The sequence below is a fragment of the Somniosus microcephalus genome, chromosome 11 (assembly GCF_052327205.1).
Source record: "Somniosus microcephalus isolate GS21.2 chromosome 11, FLI_Smic_1.0, whole genome shotgun sequence".
Taxonomy (NCBI): Eukaryota; Metazoa; Chordata; class Chondrichthyes; order Squaliformes; family Somniosidae; genus Somniosus; species Somniosus microcephalus.
The window spans coordinates 7,938,849-7,952,036 of record NC_140997.1 but is presented as its reverse complement, the minus strand read 5'-3'; the positions used below and the strand labels follow the sequence as shown (position 1 = coordinate 7,952,036).

Below are 13,188 nucleotides of genomic sequence, written 5' to 3'. Positions count from 1 at the left end.
ATTTCTGCCCATCCAGCACTGGATGTCAGACAAGCAGTCTGACAATTTAGTGGAGGGGTCCAGAGAGGTGGTGGTGGTGAGGTAGAGCTGGCTGTTGTCAGCGTACATTTGGAAACTGATGCTGCGTTTTCGGATGATATCGCCGAGGGGCAGCAAGTAGATGAGAAATAGGAGGGGGCCAAGGATAGATCCTTGGGGGACACCAGAGGTAACGATGCAGGAGCGGGAAGAGAAGCCGTTGCAGGTGGTTCTGTGGCTGCAACTGGAAAGAGAAGAATGGAACCAGGCGGGTGCAGTCTCATCCAGCTGGACGAAGGAGACGGGGCGGTGGAGGAGGATGTTGTGGTCAACCATGTCAAAGGCTGCAGATAGGTCAAGAAGGACGAGTAGGGATAGCTTATCACAGTCACATGGGATGTCATTTGTGACTTTGATAAGAACCGTTGCGGTACTGTGGCAGGAGCGGAAGCATGAGTGTTCTGGGAAAGATGGGCCCGGATTTGGGAGGTGACAGCATGTTCAAGGACTTGATAGGAAAGGGAGACTGGATATAGGGCAGTAGTTTGCAAAGTCAGAGGGGTGAAGGGTTGGTTTTTTTGAGGAGAGGTGATAACGGCAGATCTGAAGCAGAGTGGGACAGTACCTGAGGAATCATGTACCCCATAAAGTATTCAATCATCTCAGCTTACAAATACCCCTTTAACCTTCAATCCAATTTCCAATCAAGGTAGTTAACGCTTTCAAAAAAAGCCAAAACAATCAATACAGCTTCAACTACTTTACCTGGATACTGTTCCACACATTTACCACTAAGCAACAATAAGCCTTGTAGTCGCCGCCGAGGCTTATTCATTTTTAAAGCTCTAGTTCTACACTAAGTTCAAGTTAAAAAAACCTGTTTCAATCTACACCTCACCATCTTAAAAATCTGGATCCCGTCTCCCTTAATTGACTGGTCTCCAATGAAAACAAGTTCAGACACTAGGAGGTACGGGAGGCTTCACATCCATTTGGTAAACTTCCTCCCAAGTACTGCTGAAATAATTACATCAAGTGAGAAATCTTGATCATGAAACCAATACCCTAGCATTCCATGGAGCATCACCTTGGAGAATGAGCACAAAACAGCTCATGATTACTTGTCCCATTCCCAGCCTCTTTTGCCTTGCACCATCATCCCTATTGTCATTTAATCTCTCCTGCCCTCCACCCTATCACAGACCTTCCCTTGAGTTCTTTCCTCCCCTTCCCCCTTTCCCTACCTCTGCACTTGTTTAAAGGATGCGCCATCTCTAACAGTTCTGATGAAAGGTCATCGACCTGAAACATTAACTCGGTTTCTCTCTCCACAAATGCAGAGTATTTCCAGCATTTTCTGTTTTTATAAATATAGCACAGTTCTACTAACATCACTGGGGTATTGTACGCAAGGTAAGGGCTTATGGGTTGGGGGTAATATATCAGCATGGAGAGAGGATTGGTTCATGGACAGAAAACAGAGAGTAGGGATAAATGGGTCATTTTCGGGTTGGCAGGCTGTAACTAGTGGGTTGCCACAAGGATCAGTGCTTGGGCCTCAGCTATTCACAATCTATATTAATGACTTAGATGAAGGGACCGAGTGCAATGTATCCAAGTTTGCTGACAATACAAAGCTGGGTGGGAAAGTAAGCTGTGAGGGGTGCACAAAGAGCCTGCAAAGGGATACAGACAGGCTAAGTGAGTGGGCAGTAAGGTAGCAGATGGAGTTTAATGTGGGGAAATGTGAGGTTATTCACCTTGGTAGGAAGAATAGAGAAACAGAATCTTTTTTAAATGGTGAGAAACGATTAAATGTTGGTGTTCAGAGAGATTTAGGTGTCCTCGTACAGGAAACAGAGAGTTAGCCTGCAGGTACAGCAAGCAATTAGGAAGGCAAATGGGATATTGGCCTTTATTGCAAGGGGGTTCTAGTACAAGAGTAAGGAAGTCTTACTACAATAGTACAGGGCTCTGGCGAGACCACACCTGGAGTACTGTGCACAGTTTTAGTCTCCTTATCTGAGGAAGGACATACTCTCCTTAGAGGTGGTGCAACAAAGGTTCATTAGATTGATCCCTGGGGTGAGTGTGTTGTCCTCTGAGGAGAGATTGAGCCGATACTCTCTGGAGTTTAGAAAAATGAGAGGTGATCTCACTGAAACATACAAGATTCTGAGGGGGATTGACAGGGTAGATGCCGAGAGGTTGTTTCCCCTGGCTGGGGATGCTCATTCATTTCGTACATTCAAGGCTGAGATCCATCGATTTTTGGACTCTTGGGGAATCAAGAGATATGGGGATGGGGCAGGAAAGTGGAGTGGAGTTCGAAGATCAGCCATGATCTTATTGAATGGTGGAGCAGGCTCGAGGGGCCGTATCGCCTCCTCCAGTTCCTAATTCCTAAGTTCTTATATTCTTATGGTTGTATCAGGCGCATGTTCATCATCAGAAACTTACCGACAACACAAGGAAAACTCATCAATTCCAATAACACCTCGTGGGGGCGGACGGAACTTCCATCGACAATCATTTTCTGGAAGATAATTGGAAACATCACATTTCTGTGTAAGGTCTTAACATGCATTCACTGCCTTCCCAGTGAGTGAGCAGGGACCTGGTCCAGTTACCACTATTACTGATCTATGAATGTCGCCATCCAGGGAAAAAAAGGTACACAATAGGACACTCGAAGAATCTTCCCTTCTGATTTTTTTCACTTCACTTGAGGAAGTTCTTACTCGCATGTTCCCAAATAACACTTGCTGAAAACCAAATACACCATGTGGGTAATGTCAGTGATAGCCCACAGTACCATCACCCAATATGGTTAACCACAAGACTGCAAAGGAGCCATAAAAACTTTAGCCCCATTTTGTTTATGCTTCTTCTTCACTAAAGATGTCAAATAGGCAGCTTCCTCCCAGTGCTGCTCTTCAAATCAGCTCTGAAGAGGCACACAAGGGCAAAGCAAATTTGTTCTTCTAACTTCCACCCTTGCTCTCAAATGAACCACCAACTTGAAACTCCTCTCATAACACATTATGCTGTTCCACAAGCCATCCCATACACCAATTTTTAAGTAAAAACTGTGGTAAACCACTTTTATCGTTCACTATCGTTACACTATAGTTATCACTGTTATATCGTTACTCTATGGTTATCACTGTTCACACTGTTGTATCACTATACGAGGTCGCCTCTTGTCACGCTGCTATACCTGGGCTGACCACTGCTGACTCCGCCCATGACTCCACCTACCTGCCCAGGTATAAAGGTAGTCGACTGGCTGGCATTCCTCCTTGTTGTATCCGATCACCCACGAGGGTGGGCTCTGTTATTTAGCCAATAAAAACCTATAGTTACTTTCTTAACTCGTCGCTTTTCATTGGATGAATTGATAGGTATATCAATTTTATTGGCTAAATTTTAAAATGTCGACACTTGAGCAGTCAAACGACCAGCTAAACGACCAGCCAAGCGACCAGCCAGACGCCCAGCTACAACAGCCACAGCAGCCGGCCTGGCTGCGAGCCCTCAGACCACCGTACCTGGACCTAAACCCACAGGCAGCAAACTCAGCCCTCGACTTCGAACACTGGCTGAGCTGCTTCGAAGCCCACCTGGGAGAATCCGGCGTGCCTCAGAAATCCATGCTAAGAGTTCTGAATGCCCAAGTGAGCCCTAAAGTATTCGCACTCATCCGGGACCTTAAAACATACGAGGACGCCATCAACCGGCTGAAAAGACAGTACCAAACCCCGGTAAATTCCATGTATGCCAGACACCTCCTAAGATCCCGCCCGCAACAGCCAGGAGAGCCCGTGGAGGAATTTTTACGGGTGCTACAAGCACTCGGCAGAGACTGTAACTTTAAAGCGGTAACGGCGGCAGAAAATACTGAAGACAATGTCCGCGATGCCTTCGTGAAAGGCCTGCGGTCCGACTACTCACGGCAAAGACTACTGGAAGCAAGGGACCTCGACCTGGACAAAGCTGCAGCCCTCGTTCTCTCTCGAGAGGTGGCCCATCGGGACCTCGAGGCGTACTCAAGGTACTGTAACTCGCGACCCTGGGACTTGGGACCGACCCCGACCACGATACCCCCCGCAGCAACCCCCCTGGGACCTACCTCAGCGTCGGCGTCCCGGACCCGATCGAGACCACCACCCCCGGTACCGGCTCCGACATCGGACCCCCGCGATCGGGCCTCCGGCTGCTTCTTCTGCGGCCAGGCGAAACACCCGAGGTCGCGCTGCCCAGCCAGGAACTCTACCTGCTCAAACTGCATGAAGAAAGGCCACTTCGCTAAGGCCTGCAGAGGTGGATCATCAGAGGCCAGCAGTGCCTCATGCGAGCTGTGGGGGCGGCCATCTTCCTTCAAGGCAACAGAGGCCAGCATCCCCACATGCGAGTCATGGGGGCGGCCATCTTTGATACAGGCAACCGACACCAGCAGTGCCTCATGTGAGTTATGGGGGCAGCCATCTTCTCCGCCATTTTGTCCAACCTCGTGGGAGACGCCATTTTACCCACCACGCCCGACCGCCACCGTGCCTCTAGACCCGACTACCGCCTCAACCGCAGACTACAACAACTCGCTCAGCTATACACTAGCCTCCGTCACACTGGACCAGGCCCGTCCGCATCACCTGTCCAAGTCGATGATGGACATCAAAGTAAACGGCCACGCCACGACCTGCCTGTTCGACAGCGGAAGCACGGAGAGCTTCATCCACCCAGACACTACTCCCTCCCTGTCCTGCCAACGCGCAACCGGATCTCGATGGCATCGAGGTCACACGCCACAGACATCAGCGGCTACTGTGTTGTGACCCTGTCGGTTAAGGGTACGGAGTATAAAAATTTTAAACTCCTCGTCCTGCCCCAGCTATGCGCTGCCGTCCTACTAGGCCTAGACTTCCAATCCCACCTCCAAAGCGTCACGCTAGCATACGGCGGACCCCTCCCCCCACTCACAGTCGACAACCAGCAGATTTTAAACCGCCCACCGCGTAACACCTGCGGCCTATCCACCCTCGAGGTCCCGCCACCTTCCCTGTTCGCTAACCTCACCCCCGACTGCAAACCCGTCGCTACCAAGAGCGGGTGGTACAGCGCCGGGGACAGAGCTTTCATTAGCTCTGAGGTGCAGCGTCTCCTGAAGGAGGGCATCATCGAGGGGAGCACCAGCCCCTGGCGTGCCCAGGTCGTGGTCGTTAAGACCGGCAATAAAAACCGCCTGGTCATCGACTACAGCCAGACCATAAACAGGTACACCCAGCTGGACGCATACCCCCTTCCCCGCATATCTGATATGGTCAATCAGATTGCGCAGTACCGGGTATTCTCCACCATCGACCTTAAGTCGGCCTATCACCAACTCCCTATCCGCCCTGAGGACCGCCAGTATACAGCCTTCGAGGCGAACGGCCGCCTCTACCACTTCCTTAGGGTTCCCTTCGGCGTCACCAACGGGGTTTCGGTCTTCCAAAGGGAGATGGACCGGATGGTTGACCAGAACGGGCTGCACGCCACGTTCCCCTATCTAGATAACGTCACCATCTGCGGCCGCGGCCGCGACCGGCAGGACCACGATGTTAATCTGGAGAGATTCCTCCGTACGGCCCAACGGCTGAACCTCACCTACAATAAGGATAAATGTGTGTTTAACACCTCGCGCCTTGCCATCCTCGGCTGTGTAGTAGAGAATGGAGTCATCGGCCCCGACTCCGAAAGAATGCGCCCCCTCATGGAGCTACCCCTCCCCCACTGTCCAAAGGCACTGAAGAGAACCCTGGGGCTCTTCGCCTACTATGCCCAATGGGTGCCCAATTATGCGGACAAAGCCAGACCCCTCATGAAGTCCACATCCTTCCCCCTTACGGCGGAAGCGTGCGCAGCCTTCTCCCGCATTAAGGGAGACATTGCCAAGGCCACAATGCACGCAGTGGATGAGCCCATCCCCTTCCAAGTCGAGAGCGATGCATCCGACTTCGCCCTAGCCGCCACCCTTAACCAGGAGGGGAGACCGGTGGCCTTCTTCTCAAGGACCCTACAGGGCCCTGAGATCCGACACTCGTCGGTCGAGAAGGAGGCCCAGGCGATTGTGGAGGCGGTACGACGCTGGAGGCACTACCTGGCAGGCAAACGATTTACCCTCCTTACCGACCAACGTTCGGTCGCTTTTATGTTTAATAACAAGCTGAGGGGCAAAATCAAGAATGACAAGATCTTGAGGTGGAGAATCGAGCTCTCCACCTATGATTATGATATCTTGTACCGGCCAGGTAAGCTGAACGAACCCCCCGATGCTCTGTCACGAATTACATGCGCCAGCGCACAAAGTGATAGACTTCAGACCCTCCACAACGACCTCTGCCACCCCGGGGTCACCAGACTTTACCACTTCATTAAGGCCCGCAACCTGCCCTACTCCATCGAGGAGGTCAGGACCATGACCAGGAACTGCCAGACCTGTGCCGAGTGCAAACCGCACTTCTTTAGGCCAGACAGAGCAAGCCTGATCAAGGCCACCCGCCCCTTCGAGCGCCTGAGCATCGACTTTAAGGGGCCCCTCCCGTCCTCTGACCGTAATGTGTACTTCCTCAACATTGTTGATGAGTACTCCCGTTTCCCCTTTGCCTTCCCCTGCCCAGACATGACCAGTACCACGGTCATTAAATGCCTGAACGACCTCTTCGCCTTGTTCGGGTTCCCAAACTATATACATAGTGACCGGGGCTCCTCCTTCATGAGCGAGGAACTCCGTCAGTTCCTACTAGCGAGAGGTATTGCTGCAAGCAGGATAACCAGCTACAACCCCCGAGGGAACGGCCAGGTGGAAAGAGAGAACGCGACGGTATGGAAGGCCGTCCTCTTAGCCTTAAAGTCTAAGGGCCTCCCAACCTCCCGCTGGCAGGAAGTCCTCCCGGCAGCGCTGCATTCCACCCGGTCACTACTTTGCACTGCCATCAACGCCACCCCCCATGAACGAATGTTTGCTTTCCCCAGGAAGTCGACTACGGGAACCACGCTACCAACCTGGCTGACCTCTCCGGGGCCCGTCTTGCTGCGAAAGCACGTGAGGGCCCATAAAACGGACCCCCTGGTCGAGAGGGTGGACCTCCTGCACGCCAACCCCCAGTACGCCTATGTGGCATAAGAACATAAGAACATAAGAAATAGGAGCAGGAGTAGGCCAATCGGCCCCTCGAGCCTGCTCCACCATTCAATAAGATCATGGCTGATCTGATCCTAACCTCAAATCTTCTATCACTCTGCATCCACCCGAACCCATGTGATCTCCCGGGAGAGGCGAAAAACCAGATAAAGACCCAATGGCCAATTTGGGAGAAAAAAATCTGGGAAATTCCTCTCCGACCCATCTAGGCGATCGAAATTCTTCCAGGAGATCACTCTGTCCCTATATTTTCTACAGTACTTACCTTCTGTAAAGGCGATCTCCACCCCAGCCAGGAACAGGAATAAAACCATCTCCTGAAATCTAACAGAATTAGAACACAGTCGGAGCAGAACAAGGCTACACGGCCCCTGGGCCCGCTCCACTACCCACAGGGCCATGACCATTCCGAACCCAGACTCATGTCCAATTTCCTGCCCGCTCCCCGTAACCCTTTATTCCCTTTACTTCTAGGAAACTATCTATTTCTGTTTTAAATTTATTTAATGATGTAGCTTCCACAGCTTTCTGGGGCAGCAAATTCCACAAACCTACCACCCTCTGAGTGAAGAAGTTTCTCCTCATCTCAGTTTTGAATGAGCAGCCCCTTATTTTAAGATTATGCCCCCTAGTTCTAGTTTCACCCATCATTGGGAACATCCTCACCGCATCCACCCGATCAAGCCCCTTCACAATCTTATATGTTTCAATAAGATCGCCTCTCATTCTTCTGAACTCCAATGAGTAGAGTCCCAATCTACTCAACCTCTCCTCATATGACCACCCCCTCATCCCCGGGATTAACCGAGTGAACCTTCTTTGTACTGACTCGAGAGCAAGTATGTCTTTTCTTAAGTATGGACACCAAAACTGTATGCAGTATTCCAGGTGCGGCCTCACCAATACCTTGTACAACTGCAGCAATACCTCCCTGTTTTTATATTCCAACCCCCTAGCAATAAAAGCCAACATTCCATTGGCCTTCTTGATCACTTGCTGCACCTGCATACTAACTTTTTGAGTTTCGTGCACCAGGACCCCCAGATCCCTTTGTACTACAGTACTTTCCAGTTTCTTGCCATTAAGATAATAACTTGCTCTATGATTTTTCCTGCCAAAGTGCATAACTTCACACTTTCCAGTATTGTATTCCATCTGCCAAATCTCTGCCCACTTACTTAGCCTGTCTATGTCCCTTTGCAGGTTTTTTATGTCCTCCTCACTCACTACTTTCCGTCCCATCTTTGTATCATCTGCAAACTTTGATATGTTACACTCGGTCCCCTCCTCCAAATCGTTAATATAGATTGTAAAGAGTTGGGGACCCAGCACTGACCCCTGCGGAACACCACTAGTTACTGGTTGCCAATCTGAGAACGAACCATTTATCCCAACTCTCTGCCTTCTGTTAGATAGCCAATCCTCCACCCATGCCAGAATATTACCCCCAATCCCGTGATTTTTTATCTTGAGCAATAATCTTTTGTGTGGCACCTTGTCAAATGCCTTTTGGAAGTCTAAATACACTACGTCCACTGGTTCCCCTTTATCCACCCTGTATGTTACTTCCTCAAAAAACTCAAGCAAATTTGTCAAACATGACTTCCCCTTCATGAAACCATGCTGAGTTTGCCCTATTAAATTGTGTTTATCCAAATGTCCCGTTACTGTCTCCTTAATAATGGACTCTAACATTTTACCAACCACAGATGTTAGGCTAACAGGTCTATAGTTTCCAGCCTTCTGCCTACTACCCTTTTTAAATAATGGTGTTACATTAGCAGTTTTCCAATCTGCCGGGACCTTTGCTGAGTCCAGTGAGTTTTGGAAAATTATTACCAATGCATCCACAATCCCTACCGCTACTTCCCTCAAGACCCTGGGATGCAAGCCATCAGGTCCAGGGGATTTATCCGCCTTGAGTCCCATTATTTTACCAAGTACCACTTCCTTAGTGATTTTAATTGTATTTAGTTCCTCCCCCCCTAGAGCCCCATACCCAGACGGGCGGGAGGACACAGTCTCCTTACGAGACCTCGCACCCTCAGGCACTCCGGAGACACCACCTTCACCCCCCCCCCCACCACCCCCCCAAATCCAGCCCAGGTAGACGGCATGCCGGAACCCCACGAGCCTTCGCCGACCACGCAGACACCAGCATTAACACCGGATAATGCAACACCGCCGCTGCGACGATCAGAAAGGCTTACGAGGCCTCCGGACAGACTGACATACCAGAACTGGTAGTACACTTCACCCCGCCGGACTCAAATCAAAACAAGGGTGAATGTGGTAAACCACTTTTATCGTTCACTATCGTTACACTATAGTTATCACTGTTATATCGTTACTCTATGGTTATCACTGTTCACACTTTTGTATCACTATACGAGGTCGCCTCTTGTCACGCTGCTATACCTGGGCTGACCACTGCTGACTCCGCCCATGACTCCACCTACCTGCCCAGGTATAAAGGTAGTCGACTGGCTGGCATTCCTCCTTGTTGTATCCGATCACCCACGAGGGTGGGCTCTGTTATTTAGCCAATAAAAACCTATAGTTACTTTCTTAACTCGTCACTTTTCATTGGATGAATTGATAGGTATATCAAAAAGCCCCAGCAACTTCAAGTTTTATGGGGCTATAAAAGGCCCCAGAGACCAGGTAAGGCCTCACAGCGTCGGCGGGAATCTCGAGCGGCAGAGCGGGGCTATAAAAGGCCCCAGAGACCAGGTAAGGCCTCACAGCGTCGGCGGGAAACTCGAGCTGCAGAGCGGGGCTATAAAAGGCCCCAAGAGACCAGGTAAGGCCTCACAGCGTCGGCAGGAAACTCGAGCGGCAGAGCGGGGCTATAAAAGCCCCCAGAGACCAGGTAAGGCCTCACAGCGTCGGCGGGAAACTCGAGCGGCAGAGCGGGGCTATAAAAGGCCCCAGAGACCAGGTAAGGCTTACTAATCTCCGAACTCGGAACTCGGAGGGAAGGAGAGAGGTAAAAAGTAATCCAAGTGTGACGTCACCAGAAAGCGGGTAAGTGATTGGTTGGTAAGTATTTCTGTCTTTAAGCTTAAACTCTGTGGTTTATAGTTTCTAAGGTGCGATATTCATAATCTAGAATCGGGGCAGAGGGCATTTAAAAATAATATTAATAAATTTAATTAATTACATAGAATGGGAGATCAGGTGATGTGTTGCTGCTGCAATATGTGGGAGCTGGTGGACACCATTGATGCTCACGGTGATCACATTTGCAGTAAGTGTTGGCTGCTCTAGGAATTCCGGCTCCGTGTTGAAGAGCTGGAGTCCGAGCTTCAAACACTGAGACACATCAGGGAGGGGGAGAGTTACCTGGACTCTGTGCATCAGGAGGTAGTCACACCAATTAGATTAATTAATTCAGATGTAGTCCGTGGCCAGGGTCAGGATGGTGCAACTAGAAGTGAGGCAAGTACGGGGATCCAGGAGGTAGTGTTGGAGGAGCCGCAGCCCTTGCTCTTGTCCGACAGGTTTGAGGCTCTTACTCCCGGTGAGGATGGGAACAGGGACTGCGGGGAGGATGAGCAACCTGGCCACAGCACCGTGGAGCGGGGGGGGGGGGGGGGGGGGGGGGGCCATTCAAGTGGGGGGAGTTAAAAGAAATGTTGTAGCGGTAGGGGATAGTATCGTTAGGGGGATAGATAGGGTTCTTTGCAGCCGAGAGCGAGAGTCCCGAAGGCTGTGTTGCCTGCCCGGTTGCCAGGGTTAAGGACATGTCCTCTGGGCTGGGAGAGAAACTTGGAGTGGGAGGGGGAGGATCCAGTTGTCGTGGTCCATGTTGGTACCAACGATAGATAGGACAAGGAAGGAGGTTCTGCTGAGGGAGTTTGAGCAGCTAGGGGACAAATTAAAAAGCAGAACCACAAGGGCAATAATCTCTGGATTACTACCTGAGCCACGTGCAAATTTGGCTAGGGTAAATAAAATTAGAGAGTTAAATGCGTGGCTCAAAGACTGGTGTGGGAGAAATTGGTTTTGCTTCCTGGGACACTGGCATCAGTACTGGGACAGTGGCATCAGTACTGGGACAGGAGAGAGCTGTTCCGTTGGGACGGACTTCACTTGGCCAGTGCTGGGACTAGAATCCTGGTGAATCGAATAACTAGGGCTGTAGAGAGGGCTTTAAACTAATTAGTGGGGGGGAGGTTTTAAAGAGAGTGAAAAATAAAAATGACAGCGGAGAAGGCAATAGAGCAAGGTAGCAGTGGGGGAATTAAAAATCAGAGCGTGTCAGGAAGGGACAGAATGTATAATGATAAAGGTAAAGTAGTAAAAGGGGTAAAAGCAGGAATAAATTGTCAGAAAACATATTTGAAAGTTCTTTATCTGAATGCACGCAGCATTCGCAACAAAGTTGACGGTGCAAATAACTACACATGGGTATGATCTGGTGGCCATTATGGAAACATGGCTGCAAGATAATCATGACTGGGAACTAAACATCCAGGGGTCTTTGACTATTAGGAAGGACAGACAGGGAGGAAAGGGAGGTGGGGTTGCTATGTTGATCAAGGATGGAATCACTGCAATAGTCAGAAATGATATTGGGTCAAAGGATCAGGATAGTGAAACAGTTTGGGTGGAGATAAGGAATAATAAGGGGCAAAAGTCACTAGTGGGCGTAGTCTATAGGCCTCCTAACAGTTGCAACTCTGTTGGTCGGAGTATAAATCAGGAAATAGTTGGGGCTTGTAATAAGGGAACAGCTATAATCATGGGGGATTTTAACTTTCATATTGACTGGACTAATCAAATTGGGCATGGCAGCATTGAGGAAGAGTTCATTGAGTGTATTAGGGATGGGTTTCTTGAGCAGTATGTAACTGAACCGACCAGGGGGCAAGCAACCTTAGATCTGGTCCTGTGTAATGAGACAGGATTAATAAAAAATGTCCTAGTAAAGGATCCCCTTGGAATGAGTGACCATAACATGGTTGAATTCCAAATTCAGTTTGAGGGTGAGAGAGTTGGATCTCAAACCAGCGTACTAAGCTTAAATAAAGGAGACTATGAAGATGTGAGAGTAGAATTGACTAAAGTGGACTGGGAAAACAGATTAAAGTGTAAGACGGTACAAGAGCAGTGGTGTACATTCAAGGAGATATTTCACATCTTTCAAGATAAATATGTTCCACTGAGGAAAAAGGGGAGTAAAAGAAAAGACAGCCATCCGTGGCTTAGTAAAATAATAAAGGATAGTGTTCGACTGAAAACAAGGGCATATAAGGTAGCCAAATCTAGTGGGAGGATAGAAGATTGGGAAGCATTTAAAAGCCAGCAAACAATAACTAAAAGATTAATTAAGAAAGAAAAGATAGATTATGAAAGTATACTTGCAAAAAATATAAAAACAGATAGCAAGAGTTTCTACAGCTATATAAAAAGAAAAAGGGTGGCTAAAGTGAACGTTGGTCCCTTAGAGGACGAGACCGGGAAACTAGTGGTGGGGAACATGGAGATGGCAAAGACGCTGAACAAATATTTTGTATCAGTCTTTACAGTAGAGGACACTAAAAATATCCCAACACTGGACAAACAGGGGGCAATGGGGGGGGGGGGGGGAGGGAGGAGCTAAACACGATTAAAATCACTAAGGAGATGGTACTCGGTAAAATAATGGGACTTAAGGTGGATAAATCCCCCGGACCTGATGGCCTACATCCTAGGGTCTTGAGAGAAGTGGCGGTAGGGATTGTGGATGCATTGGTGATCATTTTCCGGAACTCCCTGGACTCAGGAAAGGTCCCGGCAGATTGGAAAACTGCTAATGTAACACCCTTATTTAAGAAGGGAAGTAGACAAAAAGCTGGAAACTATAGACCAGTTAGCCTAACATCTGTGGTTGGCAAAATGTTGGAGTCCATTCTTAAGGAAACAGTATCAGAGCATTTGGATAAACATAATTTAATAGGACAGAGTCAGCATGGTTTTACGAAGGGGAAGTCATGTTTGAC

The 13,188-nt window shown here is 49.2% G+C and overlaps 1 protein-coding gene across 2 annotated transcripts in view; it reads right to left on the bottom strand.

Annotated features, from left to right (window-relative positions):
* Positions 1-13,188, bottom strand: part of LOC147110285 (ATP-dependent RNA helicase with zinc finger domain-like) — a 332,514-nt gene that overhangs the window by 282,399 nt on the left and 36,927 nt on the right. For both annotated transcript variants that reach the window (XM_086000110.1, XM_086000111.1), the window contains exon 7: positions 2,479-2,554. In XM_086000110.1, the coding sequence (XP_085856236.1) occupies positions 2,479-2,554 (76 nt within the window). The remainder of the gene's footprint in view (positions 1-2,478; positions 2,555-13,188) is intronic.